Source organism: Myxocyprinus asiaticus, chromosome 46 (assembly GCF_019703515.2).
Source record: "Myxocyprinus asiaticus isolate MX2 ecotype Aquarium Trade chromosome 46, UBuf_Myxa_2, whole genome shotgun sequence".
NCBI classification, from domain to species: domain Eukaryota; kingdom Metazoa; phylum Chordata; class Actinopteri; order Cypriniformes; family Catostomidae; genus Myxocyprinus; species Myxocyprinus asiaticus.
In genome coordinates, this window is record NC_059389.1 from 23,607,096 (window position 1) to 23,619,468 (window position 12,373).

Below are 12,373 nucleotides of genomic sequence, written 5' to 3' on the forward strand. Positions count from 1 at the left end.
GTGTTCAGCAGAAGAAAACAGTCATACATATCTGGGATGGCATGAGGGTGAGTAAATGATGAATGAAAAAGTGAATGATTTTCATTTGGGTGAACTGTTCCTTTAAACTCTCTATAAACATTAAACACTGATGTGCGTGTTTATATTACAACCTACCTCTGTATTCTGACAACAATCCACCTTTTTTATTTTAAAATTTCAGAATCCAGATTAAATATTAGATTCCATTTAAAGCATTCAAAATTCTCTGCAGTGCGTTTTGCTGAATAAAGCAGAATTTTGTAATATCCAAGACTACAGCATGAATGTGTTATATGAAGATCACTCCCAGATGTGGAACAAAGAACATAAATGGATTCAAGGATCCAGAAGAACTGGGATAATGTGTGTAAAACAAAATGCGAAGAACTATATTTGATCACCTGTTTTAAAGGAACAGTTTACCCAAAAAAAAATTTTTTAAATATATTTTAAAGAATGTTGGAAGGGTGATTAAATCATGACATAATTTACATTTCTGGGTAAACTATTCCTTTAAGGTTTAAAAAATGGCCCATTCTCTCATACTGACTGATTTTCTCAGTCTGAGACACTGAAAACAGACACACTAACAATATTTACCCTCCTCAGGATGACGTTGATCTCCACAGCTAATAGCAGGCCATACAGCAGAGTCAATAAGCCGGTTATTCCGAACCGCAGCTGTCTCAGCCCGATGCCATGCTCTGTGTACTTGGCAAACTTGATTGTTTTCGTGACAAATGCCAAAACCCAGTAAATAAGCAAAGCTGTGAAAAATAAAAGGATGAACTAGATTAAGTATTAGAAATACTCATGACAATATACATACACATGCACTACCCATGTGTATGTGTGTATGTATGTATGTGTGTGTCTGTACGTATGTGTATAATTAGTTTTATTTTTTATTTTTTATTATTATCTATGTCTTGCTGCTGTTTTTGTATTGTTGTACACTGGAAGCTCCTGTCACCAAGACAAATTCCTTGTATGTGTAAGCATACTTGGCAATAAAGCTCATTCTGATTCTGATTCTGACAATGCCTGCATGGATTTTGCATTTGATAATGCTTTGTTGAGAGTTTAATACTTTCAGCTTCGTTTAACATATTATCATACTTCAACATGAAATCAATTCAACATAAAATCAAAAATGACCCTATTTATGTGCTTAATACACATTCCTGGTGTTATTGTAACATCATTCTGGTTTGGAACGCCCAATTGTGCTTCCCAATTTTCCTTGGGAAGTCTTTCACAACATTTTTTTCTCATTGATCATCCTGTTTCACTCGGAAATTGATTTTGCCATCATATTACATAAAGAAAACGGGTTGAGAATGCCATTTCATGTTGACTTAAACCTATACATCAGAATTCAGAATTAAACCTATACAAACTTCCCCCAATAATCGGGGGTGCGTCTCCCATACAACAATGTAACTCACTGCTTAACCACCATAGTACGAAGCATCATTGAAGAAATTAACTAGCTAGTCATGAATGTTTCCCAAAACCGAAGTAACTATAACGCACATCCATCGTTCAAACCATGCTGGTTCAACACTATAGAGCTGTCATTAATGACGTTACACAGGGGGTGGAGTAATAACGTCTGCGGATATCAAATTAAAATATTTTTTACGTACACCAGAGCTGCTGAAAACGTGAAATCGGGTGCACCATGTAATGAGACAGATGCATTGCACTGCAATAGATGGGTTTTCCTCTACATCAGATCATGGGATTCCCCCGGATTCCCCCGACGCGTTTGAGCACATATGCACATGTGCACTCTTCAATGGATGCGTTCCATTTAGAAGTGATCAGCCCTATGACCTATTCCCTTTAAAGCCTTTACCATCCACTATGAGAGCAGTGGAGGGCTGAAATATTTGGGGCTCCGAAATAACATTCATTTGGAACTTACTTTTTAAGCCATTTTTATTGAAAATTCCGTTTGAAGCAATCTTACAGCATACCTGTTATGATTGTTCTCCCTTCGAAGTGCCCTTCAGAGGCTGATTCATACCGTTTGGAATGCAGCCAAAAATGACACTTCACCACTTATGCGTTAACGTGGACATAGAAACCGTGTTCTCCAACAGAAACCGTGTGCGTTACATTGCTTTCTCTTTTTATTACTGTAAATCTTCCATTTTGTAATTTACATTACTTTTCTCCAGAAAACCCATTTCCAAGAAATCTGAGAAGGTTTTACAACACATTCTCTACACACATTAATACTAAAAGGTGTCAGGGTCTCAGCTGGTTTGCTCAGCATGCTGAATTTTGAAATGGCTTTTCACTTCTCACTTCAGATGTTTTCGAGAGAAGATGAGAAATGTGGTTTAAAGGTTTTCTAGGGGCCTCCGCTGTCCTCAAAGATATTACAGCAGAGGAAAGTGATTACAGGGCTTACTGCAGCCATTGTGGCTACTTCGATCTCTTGATAACTTTCAGAAGTTAATGGAATTTGATGTCATTGTAGGAAAACAATATTAAACCATAAAGGACCATTAGTCTGCAGTAGTGCAATGCAGATCACACTTCTGGTTCAATGTTTTTAAGATATGCATCTGTACTCACAGAGCTCTATGTTGAAGGCAATTCTATGAGTGAATAAAGCTGTAGCTGTAGCAATCCCTCTCATTCTTACAAAACAATACCTTAATAATAGTATTACAATTACTCTAGTGCTATGCCACTTTTTAAAGTGTGATTTGCCATATATAAATGTGCATGCCTTGTGCAAATAACAGAACAAATGAATCATATTAATGCATGGTATAGAATCCAGGTTTGAAGCATTTCACTAAATAACAAACAAACCACGCTATAAAGCCAAGACTCACTCATCAGTAGCTTGGGGAAGTTGGAGGTCTCTATATTATGGTAGAAGACTATTGATGTGATAGCAGCCATGAAGGCCAGACATGATGGCATATAGAGGTGCAGGTGGACAGACTGGTTAAACCTGAGAAAAATAGATAGAGAAAGATTGTTGAAGGGCCATTGACAGATAAAAATGTCCGAGATGATACAAATGAGAAATCATTTTAAAATCTAGTTAAATGTGACTTTAAAAATGTCAATTTGTGTAACCATCAACTTAAAAGTATTAAAATACTTCCCTTGCACCCTGAATACACATACACAACTTAATCATTCATTTCGAAAACGTTTTCAAACATATTTTGTATGGTAAAAAGTATTTTTACAAATATCATGAATTTTTGAGTCACAAATTTCGAGACGTTTTCTTAGGGTAAATGCACGCCAAAGGCGACGCAATTATGAGAGGCGAATCGCGGAAGAATGGCCCTTTCCCACAGAAAGTGACGCAAATGTTCGCCATTAGCACATTCACGCCTTTACAATAGGTGGCGCTAATCGACAAGCAATTTAACCCTGGTATAGTAGGTGGCTCAACGCACCTTTCAGCTTGTCCGCCCTCCGCCCATCATGAGTGAGAAGAAGAGCTAACCACTTGACAAGTTTGCAAAACAAACAAGACAAGCAAATAAGTTCTCTAGTGAGTTCTCTTGTGATGCAGCAATATCATTTACACGTTAAAATAACCCATGAGAATTTATTTCCCCGTTTTTAAGGCATTTGATGCAAATGAAATACACATATGTATGCTTAGTTTGGAATGGCATACTACCCATACTACTCTTACAACTTCTGCAATGTGTGTCTATGGCAAATAGTAAGATTAGTATAGTAGTATGCCGTTTCGAACTCGGCCATCATCAATGCTGGTTCAGGATTTCTTCCTTGAGTTACTTCTGCTTTTAATGTCGGTGGTCAAAACCACTTTCTGTGCTTTAGCGCCACCAGCTGCACTGGTTCTGGTAACTGCAATGGCTTCTGACACGTGATCTAAAGCTTATATATTATTGGTCAACAATTCTTTTAACCCTAACAGATGCAGTATGTAGCTTCTCATTTCTTAAACAACCATGTGGTCGTGGAAAAGACATTACTGTGTTTCAGAAGGGGCAAATTATTGGCCTGCAACAAGCAAAGAAAACAACAAAGGAGATTGCTGAAATCACTGGAATTGGGTTAAGAACTGTCCAATGCATTTTTAAAACCTGGAAGGATAGTGGTGAACCATCAGCTTTGCATAAGAAATGTGGTCGGAAAAAATCTTGAATGATCGTGATTGGAGATCACTAAAACGCTTGGTGACGTCGCATCATAAAAAAATTAACAGTAGAACTCACGTCTATGTTTAATAGTGAAAGTAAGAGCATTTCCACACGTACAATGCGACGAGAACTTACAGGATTGGGACTAAACAGCTGTGTGGCCACAAGAAAGCCACTTGTTAGTGAGGCTAATTGGAAAAAAACCTACTTCAATTTGATAGAGAGCATAAAGATTGGACTGTGGAGCAATGGAAAAAGGTCATGTGGTCCTATTCCAAAGCAATGGGTGCATCTGGGTAAGAAGGGAAGCACATGAAGCGATGCACCCATCATGCATAGTGCCCACAGCACAAACCTCTGGAGGCAGTGTTATGATCTGGGGTTGCTTCCATTGGTCAGGTCTAAGCTCAGCATCGTTATTCGCAATAAAATGAAGTCAGAAGACTACCTGAATGTACTGAATGACCAGGTTATTCCATCAATGGATTTTATCTTCCCTGACAGCACAGGCATATTCCAGGATGACAATAGCAAGATTCATCAGGCTCAAATTGTGAAAGAGTGGTTCAGGGAGCATGAGGAATCATTTTCAGACATGAACTTGCCACCCCAGAGTCCTGAACTTTACCCCATTGAAAGTCTTTGGGATGTGCTGGAGAAGACTTTACGGAGTGGATTGACTCTCCCGTCATCAACACAAGATCTCAGCCAAAAACTGGACGGAAATAAATGCTGTGACGTTGCATAAGGTTGCAGAAAAAATGGCACAACAAATGCACGCCATAATCAAAACTAAAGGCGGTCCAATGAAATATTAGAGTATGCAATTTCTTTTTTTTTTTTTTTGGCCAGGCAGTGTATTTCTGAACAACCAAAAAAAGAGTGTCACCTCATTGATCCAGAAATAGACTGTTTTCAACATTTTCAGTTTCAACTAAAGAGTATGATAAATAAATAATTTTCATAAATGAGATAGGAAAATACAATTGCAAATAAACTAACTGTGGCAGTGCCACGGCAATGTGATTGTAATACCACGGTGCTTGATTTATCCAGTAGCATGTTACTAAATTTTTATAATAATCCACATGTATCATGGTATTTACATATCAAGAACCACAGTATTACCATGGTAAAATATCTATTAAACCATGGTATATCATGGTGCTTTTTTTTTCGTGTATAAGCAGGCAGCCAGCAAAATAGATAGACAGACAGACAGACAGAAAGACAGACAGGCAGATGGATAGATAGATAGATCTCACCCATCAGACACGATGCCCTCAGCGATCTCACACACGATGACGAAGAGCAGGATGAAGGTGAGGATCCAGCGGAGGTTGTGTCCAGGGAAGTGCAGCCAAGTGCTGTGATGGATGTGCACCTTGGAGCTCTGACTTCCCCAGCCTACAGTACAATGATTAAACATTTGTACATAGCTTACAGCACCCACCCATATTTCTCTCTGACAGAAAGCAATGTAAACTTTCCTTGAGGAATAAAATGTTTGTTCATACATCATCATCCCTAGAAGCCAACATGCAGAAATGTGTAGCTTATTATTTGGACATATACACAAACGTGCTTGTAGAGTTTTAGCAATAATACAGGATATTAGGGACGTGGGGAAGCTGATTCCAGAACAACAACACGTATTTTAAAATACCACTCATGAATAGTCCCTACTACCTGACAGGTATCACTGAATATTTTTGTATCTGTGACAGCCCTAGGCACTGTAAATAGTAAAAACAAAAAAAGAATCTGACCACAGCCTGCACGTATTGGCCAATCAGAAGGCACAGCTCTTTGCCAATGGCATGAGTTTGGGGCGGGACTACATGTTTGACTGAACAATGTGAGATAGGGGGAGTGTTTGGTTCACCTGTTTGGAAACAGTTTTTATATTTGCAAAACCTTTTGGTGACACAAGTGGTGCAGAAATCATTTATAGCAGCTATAAAACTGCTTTCAAAAAAGGGCTTGATATTTGCACTAATTTCTAGATTTGATTAGTTTTTATTTGATGAAATTAAAATAGTTAATTATACTGAATAGATTCTATTCAGTATTGATTTGGTAAACTGAAACACTGCATATTACAAAGTGTGTTTCCTTTCGGATTAAGATTCAGATTCCCTTAAAATTTATTCATTAAACTGAGTTTCCACAGTAAACTAGTTCAGCAGAAACTCACCATATTACAAAGTATTTTAGTTTAGTTTTGTTTGGTTTTGGGTTTCGTTTTGCTTGGTTTTGTTTAGTTTCATTTCATTTTGTTTTATTTTTTCATGGAAAGGTATGCAGAAATTTCCTATTCCCTAAAAGATATTAATGAAATAAGTGTCCTGAGATATCTCACTGTTCTTTGTCACAGCACTAGACTCTGTAAACAGCAAAAACAATGTGTCCACAGGTCGCGATCTTTGAAAGACACTTTCTGCCTGTCAGTGCGTTCTTATAGTGCTGTAGTTGAGGCCGCTATTTTGCTACTGTTGTGATTGACAATCGCTTCTGCTCTGTGTCGGTCTCAACCAAGCTCCTTGATCTCAAAGGTATTTTTGGAGTGCTGGGTTTTGGGAAAAGGGGGCGTGGCTAATCCAATGGCTCAGCTCCTGGAAGCTCTTGAATGGCTAAAAATCACTTAAACTGTGTCCCAAACAACACACTATGCACTCAGCCATATAGTCAGGGCTGTAGCTAGTGGGTAGAAAGATGGTAATGATTCTAGGGGCCCAAAGGTCCAGGAGCTCCACAACAAATTCTAAACTGTATTTTTTAATAGCAAAGGGGCCCAGAGCAATATACAGTCAGGGGGCCCAGATTACCTTGCTACGTAGCAAGGTCATCTGTAAACTGTAATCCCCATTGCTATTAAAAAATACAGTTTAGAGTTTGTTGTGGAGCCCCTGGACCTTTGAGTCACTAGAATCGTTACCAACTTTCTCCCCTTACATTTCTCCCTGCATGTAGTGTATGAATTTTCAATCGTCCCAAATGGAACACTTAACAGATTTTTACTACACGGAAACATTCGCCATTTAACGGCTGACGGAAGTCATGTTTCAAACACACGTGATGTGTTGCCTCTAGCTTTAGCGTGTTAGCCAACCTTAATACTTGTATCTTAAACAACATACATATTCACACAGGTGTGATGGTAAAGCATTCATCTCACATTTGAAAGGTGCTGTCCACTGAAGTTTCTCTAGCTGCTTCATTCTTCATTATTTACAACTGTTTTGTCAGACCAGCAGCAGCCAGGTAACTCCGCCCCTTCCGCTATGTACGGCGAGCCACATGCGCTGAGTACATGAAGTGTCCAACATTCCACACTCCGTTTTGTCGTTTGAAAAAATGCATCATCTGGGTATTTAAAGTACACTTCTTTTTGCTGCATTTTCAGTGTAAACATACTACTCGCACTATTTACACTACATAATGGCGTAGAATAGTGCAGCAATGTGCGGTTTGGGATGCACCTTTACCATAGTAATTTAGTTCAGCAGAATCTCTGCATATTATAAAGTATGTTTTGTTTCTAGTTTCAGATTCTCTTTCAGATTCCGATTCCATTCAATTCATTGTTTTTGTTTGTTGTTGTTTTTTTGTTGTGCTGTTTTGTTTTGTTTCAAATTCAGATTTAGAATTCATTCAATACTGATTAATTTCGTTAATGAAAACTATGATGAAAAATGTTCGTCGATGACCTTTTTTTCCATGACTAACACGAGACGATGACGAGACAGCACAGACGTAATTAAACACTAACTGTGACTATATCACATGCAATATTGTTGACGAAAAAGACGAGACTAAAATTTTTATCTTTACCAAAATCTCTTTATTTCCGTTAGAAAAAAAAAAGGAGACAAAATATTATAGTCTGTTTTTTTCTTTCTAAATTACAATGCAAATATCCTGTTCATTGGATGGCATGAGCAGCAGTTTCCTTTTCTGTGCTGCGCGCGGCATATCAGGACTAAGCAAGCACAGTGAGGAGTCCCTTTCAAGTAGTTTACAGAAAGCTAACGTTTGTTAAATACTGACAGCAACAGTTGGACTTGGGAGAAAGAGAAGATGATATGAAGGCAAACCACAAAGAAATTGAGGTAGATTAACATCTTGGTGGTAATGTTAGGTTGTTGTTTTTTAAGCTATAGTAAAACTAGTGACAACTATATTAGACAACTTAATAAGCTATATTAAAGGGGGCCTGGGTAGCTCAGTGATAAAAGACGCTGGCTACCACCTCTGGAGTTCGCTAGTTCGAATCCAGTGTGTACTGAGTGACTCCAGCCAGGTCTCCTAAGCAACCAAATTGGCTGGTTGCTAGGGAGGGTATAGTCACATGGGGTAACCTCCTCGTGGTCGCTATAATGTGGTTCGTTCTTGGTAAATATAAAATGAAGCACCTAGGCATGCAGACTGCTTCTACAAACATTTGTGAAAGAATGGGCCGCTCTCAGGAGCTCGGTGAATTCCAGCGTGGTACTGTGATAGGATGCCACCTGTGCAACAAATCCAGTCGTGAAATTTCCTCGCTACTAAATATTCCATAGTCAACTGTCAGTGGTATTATAACAAAGTGGAAGCGATTGGGAATGACAGCAACTCAGCCACGAAGTGGTAGGCCATGTAAAATTACAGAGCGGGGTCAGCGGATGCTGAGGCGCATAGTGCGCAGAGGTCGCCAACTTTCTGCAGAGTCAATCGCTACAGACCTCCAAAGTTCATGTGGCCTTCAGATTAGCTCAAGAACAGTGCGTAGAGAGCTTCATGGAATGGGTTTCCATGGCCCAGCAGCTGCATCCAAGCCATACATCACCAAGTGCAATGCAAAGCGTCAGATGCAGTGGTGTAAAGCACGCCGCCACTGGACTCTAGAGCAGTGGAGACGCGTTCTCTGGAGTGATGAATCATGCTTCTCCATCTGGCAATCTGATGGATGAGTCTGGGTTTGGCGGTTGCCAGGAGAACGGTACTTGTCTGACTGCATTGTGCCAACTGTGAAGTTTGGTGGAGGGGGGATTATGGTGTGGGGTTGATTTTCAGGAGCTGGGCTTGGCCCCTTAGTTCCAGTGAAAGGAACTCTGAATGCTTCAGCATACCAAGAGATTTTGGACAATTCTATGCTCCCAACTTTGTGGGAACAGTTTGGGGATGGCCTGTTCCAACATGACTGCGCACCAGTGCACAAAGCAAGGTCCATAAAGACATGGATGAGCGAGTTTGGTGTGGAAGAACTTGACTGGCCTGCACAGAGTCCTGACCTCAACCCCATAGAGCACCTTTGGGATGAATTAGAGCGAAGACTGCTAGCCAGGCCTTCTCGTCCAACATCAGTGTCTGACCTCACAAATGCGCTTCTGGAAGAATGGTCAAAAATTCCCATAAACACACTCCTAAACCTTGTGGAAAGCCTTCCCAGAAGAGTTGAAGCTGTTATAGCTGCAAAGGGTGGGCTGACGTCATATTAAACCCTACGGATTAAGAATGGGATGTCACTTTAGATGCGTCTAAAGGCAGATGAGCGAATACTTTTGGCAATATAGTGTAAGATGCGCGGGTTAACATTCTCAGATGCGGAGGCAACTAGGATTCGTCCTCCGCCATCCGGATTGAGGCGAATCACTACGCGACCACGAGGACTTAAAAACGCATTGGGAATTGGGCATTCCAAATTGGGTGAAAAAAGGGGAAAAATCCCCCCAAAAATAAATACAAAAATAAGCTATATTAAGACAAGGCGGTGGTATTACATTATGTAGGCTGTGTTTTATAGCTAAACCGAACTCATTAAGCTAACAGGCTAGCAAATTGTTGTGAAGGAGCTGAAAATGAGCGGCAAAGGTAACGTAGGATTGAGTATAGACCAGTTACTTATGTGTTTTGGCATGTATTTGGTGACAATGCTATGTTTATTTGTCCTTCACATTAAAATGAATTTGATTTGGCATCAAAATGAATCTGAATATGTTATAAAAACTAATTGCCTACAAAACATACCTCAAAAAAGGTGTCTGCAGTAATATGCCTTCATAACCTGCATAAAGTACTTTGTGAGTTTAATACCACCTAGTTTTGATTGTGTAGAGTTTTCTTTTTTTTTGGATACTCAGGGTTTGTGTTAAGTTAAAATCATAGCAATGATTTACTTATAGTGCAACACTTGGATTTCTTGATGTTGCACCTGTCTAAATGTGACTAAAATATGACTAAAATGTCAACAGTTTTCATTGACTAAAACTAGACTAAAATACTGAGGGTTTTCTTTGACTAAGATAAGACTAAAATGCCCAGACTTGGTCAACTAAAACTTTACTAAAAAAACAGGATACGGCTGACTAAATATGATAAAAACCAACAAGGACATTTGACACAGGACTAAGACTAAGACTAAATTAAAAAATAGCTGACAAAATGAACATTATTGTTTGGCATGTAATTTTAGTTCACTTGCATATTAGTAGGATGGTTTAATGTTGGTCTGACTTTTCTTTTATGGCAAAGGCAGCTTCCTGTAACCCAGCATGATGGCTTTAGCTCCTGCTCTGTACATTCCACTATTAAGGTCACATTTGTTTGTCAAAAATAAAATTGTATCCCACTGGGGGTACAGAATATACTGTATCCAAAACTCCCTATGTGGTTATCCAAACCACATTTCAGACAAATCATTGCTGAAGTGCAAATCAGTTAAGCAGTGTTTATCTTTGCAATGAATGAGCCAAATGTTCAAATATGAATTTCAAAATGCTTAATTATTTCGTGTCTTGTTTCTCTGTTCTTTCTACAAATGAAACATCCTCCTAAATGGTGTGGTAAGCCTTAAAAAGGGGGCAAACATAAACTTGCTTTTGATTCTTAATTAAAGTGAAATCTAATGGGGTGTTTAAATCTTCCATTCGTTTGGTTTTTTGATACAACAAGCATGTTCTAGTGCTCACCTGACTGTTACACTCACCGATGAAGAGGATTGGAAAGGTGATGAAGAGCAGGAAGACGTGCGGCACCACTGTGAGAGCATCCAGAAAGCATCCGTTGTTTAGGACACCGGCATCCACGTTGTATGCGGCCGAATTGTTGTCGTTGCCGCAGAACGCCAAGGACATGGTGGTATCGGGTCTCTGAGGGGAACCGATAAAGGAAAGGCAGAGATAGAAGAAGTGAGAGAGGAAAAGAAGAGGGGTAAAGAGACACTTTCAGAGCATAATCTGTCCACAGAGCAAACAGACAGATGCTGGCTGCTGAAAAGTGTTACATCCTTGCTGTAGGTGGACGATTTAAGCCGAAGTGAGTCACAGCACTGGTAGAGCACAAAAACAGGTCCAGTTCTGCATGGGATCAGGACATCCAAACAGCCCCTCTTCAACAGGGGGACGCCTGCATTGCATTCCAACGGCAAAGCCACAGCTAACGGTCATGCTTTTAATAACTGCAGCTTAATGACAGGCAAAAAACAAAAAGCATCTCTATTGGTGCACACACAAGCGCATGATGGGGACTGCCTCTGCTGCGGTTTCTGTGATCAATGTGATGAAGTGTTGACCTTGTAGGAGGATAGCTGTATGGCGGAGTGTGTATGAAAGGCAGAGAGTGTAAGGGGGGAAGAGAGAGAGAGACAGGATTACGGAGAGAGGGGAGGGGAGGAGATAGCAGGAGAGGACTTGCATTGTAAGCGGCATCAAAAGCTGATACACACGTCATGGCATGAGACATCACACATGTTAATGAGCACTGAACTGACTCTGTAATCAGGACTGATTTAATTGGATTTGCTGGAACTTCATGAGGAAAAGAGAACCTATGAGGAGGTGAAAGGACAACTGGCTATGTAACTGACACAAAGGAGAGGTAAACACTTTGTTAAATTGGTTATTGGCTGATATTTGTAAAATGGCCAAATATAGCAGATTAAACTGTCTGATATATCGGTCTATAATTACGTAGAGACAATTTATTAGTGGAGCTTGTTAACTTTTCCGACATCTTTTTATAAAGGACACGAAAGATATCTCAAGTCATCTGACTTGTGAAAGAAAGGTGTTCTATTCATTTTCAGAGTGATCGGCTAATTTTCGACTAGCGGACTACCGACGTAAAAAAATAAATAAATAAATAAATAAAAATAAACTCATAGATTACACTGACACCAGACACTTTTAGGGCAGAGAAAAAAAAATAAGAAAATG

At 39.5% G+C, this 12,373-nt stretch overlaps 1 protein-coding gene across 2 annotated transcripts in view; it reads right to left on the minus strand.

Moving 5' to 3' along the window:
• The window catches only part of LOC127436184 (ATP-binding cassette sub-family C member 8-like), a 98,317-nt gene extending 86,986 nt beyond the window's left edge, over nt 1-11,331 (minus strand). For both annotated transcript variants that reach the window (XM_051690186.1, XM_051690185.1), the window contains exons 1-4: nt 11,146-11,331; nt 5,444-5,585; nt 2,877-2,998; nt 622-788 (exon numbers count right to left, since the gene is read on the minus strand). In XM_051690186.1, coding sequence (XP_051546146.1) covers nt 622-788; nt 2,877-2,998; nt 5,444-5,585; nt 11,146-11,293 — 579 coding nt within the window. In that variant the 5' untranslated portion in view covers nt 11,294-11,331. The remainder of the gene's footprint in view (nt 1-621; nt 789-2,876; nt 2,999-5,443; nt 5,586-11,145) is intronic.
• Between the last annotated feature and the right edge of the window lie 1,042 nt (nt 11,332-12,373).